General features: G+C 62.5%; 1 protein-coding gene across 1 annotated transcript in view; it reads left to right on the top strand.

Annotated features, from left to right (window-relative positions):
• Window positions 1–2,500, top strand: part of CHLRE_17g735021v5 (uncharacterized protein) — a 22,376-nt gene that overhangs the window by 10,615 nt on the left and 9,261 nt on the right. Inside the window, exons 14-18 of the mRNA XM_043072527.1 lie at window positions 281–451; window positions 833–890; window positions 1,275–1,423; window positions 1,758–1,841; window positions 2,324–2,380. Of these exons, the coding sequence (XP_042914986.1) occupies window positions 281–451; window positions 833–890; window positions 1,275–1,423; window positions 1,758–1,841; window positions 2,324–2,380 (519 nt within the window). The remainder of the gene's footprint in view (window positions 1–280; window positions 452–832; window positions 891–1,274; window positions 1,424–1,757; window positions 1,842–2,323; window positions 2,381–2,500) is intronic.

Raw genomic sequence — 2,500 nt, 5'->3', positions numbered from 1 at the left:
TGTGTGTGTGGGGGGGGCGGTAGGTAGGTGTGTACCGTGTACTTGGGTAGCAGAAGGGGCGTGCTTGTGTGTGTGTAATCTTGTGTGCGCGCGCACAAACGTGCAGCGTGTTCTTTACAGTCCCATTCCACTCCACTCCCTTCCTCCCACCCCCCTCGTTTTCGTTGGTTTTGGTTTAGTTTGGGCTGGTAATTACAACCCCCCTTCCTCCCCTCCACCCCTCCTCCCCTCCTCCCACCCAACCCCTCCTCCCCCATCCTCCCCTCCCCATTCTCTGCAGCCGCCCGGCCACCGCCCCCCCCTCACCGTGTCCGACGCCTCGCCGCTGCGGACCGCCTTCGAGTGGCGCGACTTTGGCTTCATGGCTGCTGACGTGGTGGAGGAGCTCACCAACCGCACCTGGCTGGGGGCAGACCTGCAGGCGCTCACGTGCAGGGACGGAACACGAGAGGTGGGGTGGAGGGTGGGGTTGTGGAAACCAGCCCAAACTAAACCAATCCAAGCTGAAACGAGCGAGGGCGTGGAGCGAGGGTTACATTCATGATTATTTGAGAAGTGGGGGGGCGAGGGAGGGGGAGGAAGGCGGGAGAGGGGGGAGTTTGGGAGGAGGGGTTTTGGGGGAGGGGTTTGGGGGTAGCCGCTCATGGAGGGCGATACAGCTCACGGGCCGACGCTTAGGACACTCCCCGCCCCCGCCCGCGCCCCCGCCCCCGCCCCCGCCCCCACCCCCGCCCACTGCTGCTGCTGCTGCTGCTGCTGCTGCTGCTGCTGCTGCTGCTGCTGCTGCTGCTGCTGCCGCCCCCACCACCCGCCCCACCCACTCCTGCTGCAGGTATCGCTGTTGGAGCCGGCGCTGGGCTATGTGATGATGACGCACCTGGGGCTGGCGGGTGCGTGGGGTGTGGTGGGGTTTGGTTGGGTGGGGTAGTTTGCTCCGATCTCAAAAGATAACCGGAAGTGGGGTGGGGTTTGTAAATACCAGCCCAAACTAAACCAAAACCAACGAAGACGAGCGGAGCACAGGCAGGGGGGTGGTGGGGGTGTGTATCTGCATACGTGTATGTGGTGGGATCCTCTTTGCCGTGTTCTCTCTGCACGCACACGTTTCCACACGCGCACCCAGGTGCCGTGGTTCCCGTCCCCCACACATCCCGCCCCCCCCCGCCTCCAAAGCATGGGCCACGCTCTCCTCCTCGCTCTCTTGCATTGGGTTCGTTCACTTTGGGCTGGTATCTACAACTCCCCCACCCTCACCTCCCCAACCCACTCATCAGGCGACGGCGCGCTGAGCGGTCTGCAGCAGTGGGTGATGCGGCTGTGGCACCTGTCCACCTTCACGCCCGTGGCCTATTTCCACTCGCCCCGCGGGCGCTGGGCGCTCAAGCTGGTGTCGACCATTGTGTACATCTCCCTCTACACGCTGGTGTGTGTGTGTGTGTGTGTGTGTGTGTGTGTGTGTGTGTGTGTGTGTATGTGTGTGTGTGTCTGTGTGTGTGTGTCTGTGTGTTTTGGGGGGGGGGGGGTTGGAGGGGGCAGTGGCGTCACGGCGGCAGGCGGGCCCTGGTTTGTGTCTGATGCGCCCAAGCAGGCCCGATACTCATGGGCTAGCATGCACTAGCAGCGTCATGCGTGGAGGTTTACAGTACTACATAGCTTACAGCTGTGAGGCTTACAGAACAGAACTTTTGCTTGTATCTTGTTCGCATGCCAACGATGAAAATGCCCACCCCCTGCCTTCCCCCTCCAACCCAACGCAGATCCTGGTCGACCCCAAGACCTACCAGGCCCAGACCTTTGGCCCGCGCGAGTTCGCCCGGCAGTACGTCTTCATAACCTTCCAGGTGCGGAGGGGGGCCACGTGTGTGTATATGCGGGGGCTTGCGCTCGCGTGTTAACACAACGGAAACGTAGTGTGTGTGTGTTTCTATGTGTGCGCGTGTTTGTGTACGGTATGCCTGGTGTCAGGGGGTGTGCTGTGTGGGGCTTGTGGGTAGGCGGGTACGTAGGCGGGCTACCAGTCTCACAGTGAGGACCGTGCAAGTAAGGGCGCACGGTAAGGGGACCGCGGCCGTGCGTACATGGGCAGCTCCTGCTGCTGCGCCCCACAACCCTTTACCCCCACCCGACCCCTTACCCTGCCTGCATCATGTCCCTTACCCCCGCGCACCCCCCAATACGCCTCCCAATACTTACAACCCCACCCTTCACCCACCCACCCTTACCACCCTCCACCCGCCCTCCGCCCTCCACCCATCCACCCTACCCGCCCTCCACCCTACCCGCCCTCCACCCTGCCCACCCCACTGGCTCGCCCCGCCTGCAGCTGTCCTCGGTGGTGGAGATGCTGCAGCAGGCCGCCTTCCAGTACCACGGCAACCTGGCCACGTGAGTAGTGACGGAGCGTTGTTCGTGTGCGTGCGTGTGCGTTCGTGTGTGTATGCAAAGTGTGTGTGTATGTATGTGTGTGCGCGTGCGTGAACGTGTGTTACGATTTTTAGGT

This window comes from Chlamydomonas reinhardtii, chromosome 17 (assembly GCF_000002595.2).
Source record: "Chlamydomonas reinhardtii strain CC-503 cw92 mt+ chromosome 17, whole genome shotgun sequence".
NCBI classification, from domain to species: Eukaryota; Viridiplantae; Chlorophyta; class Chlorophyceae; order Chlamydomonadales; family Chlamydomonadaceae; genus Chlamydomonas; species Chlamydomonas reinhardtii.
The sequence above is the reverse complement of the archived record's forward strand: the minus strand, read 5'-3'. Positions and strand labels throughout refer to the sequence as shown.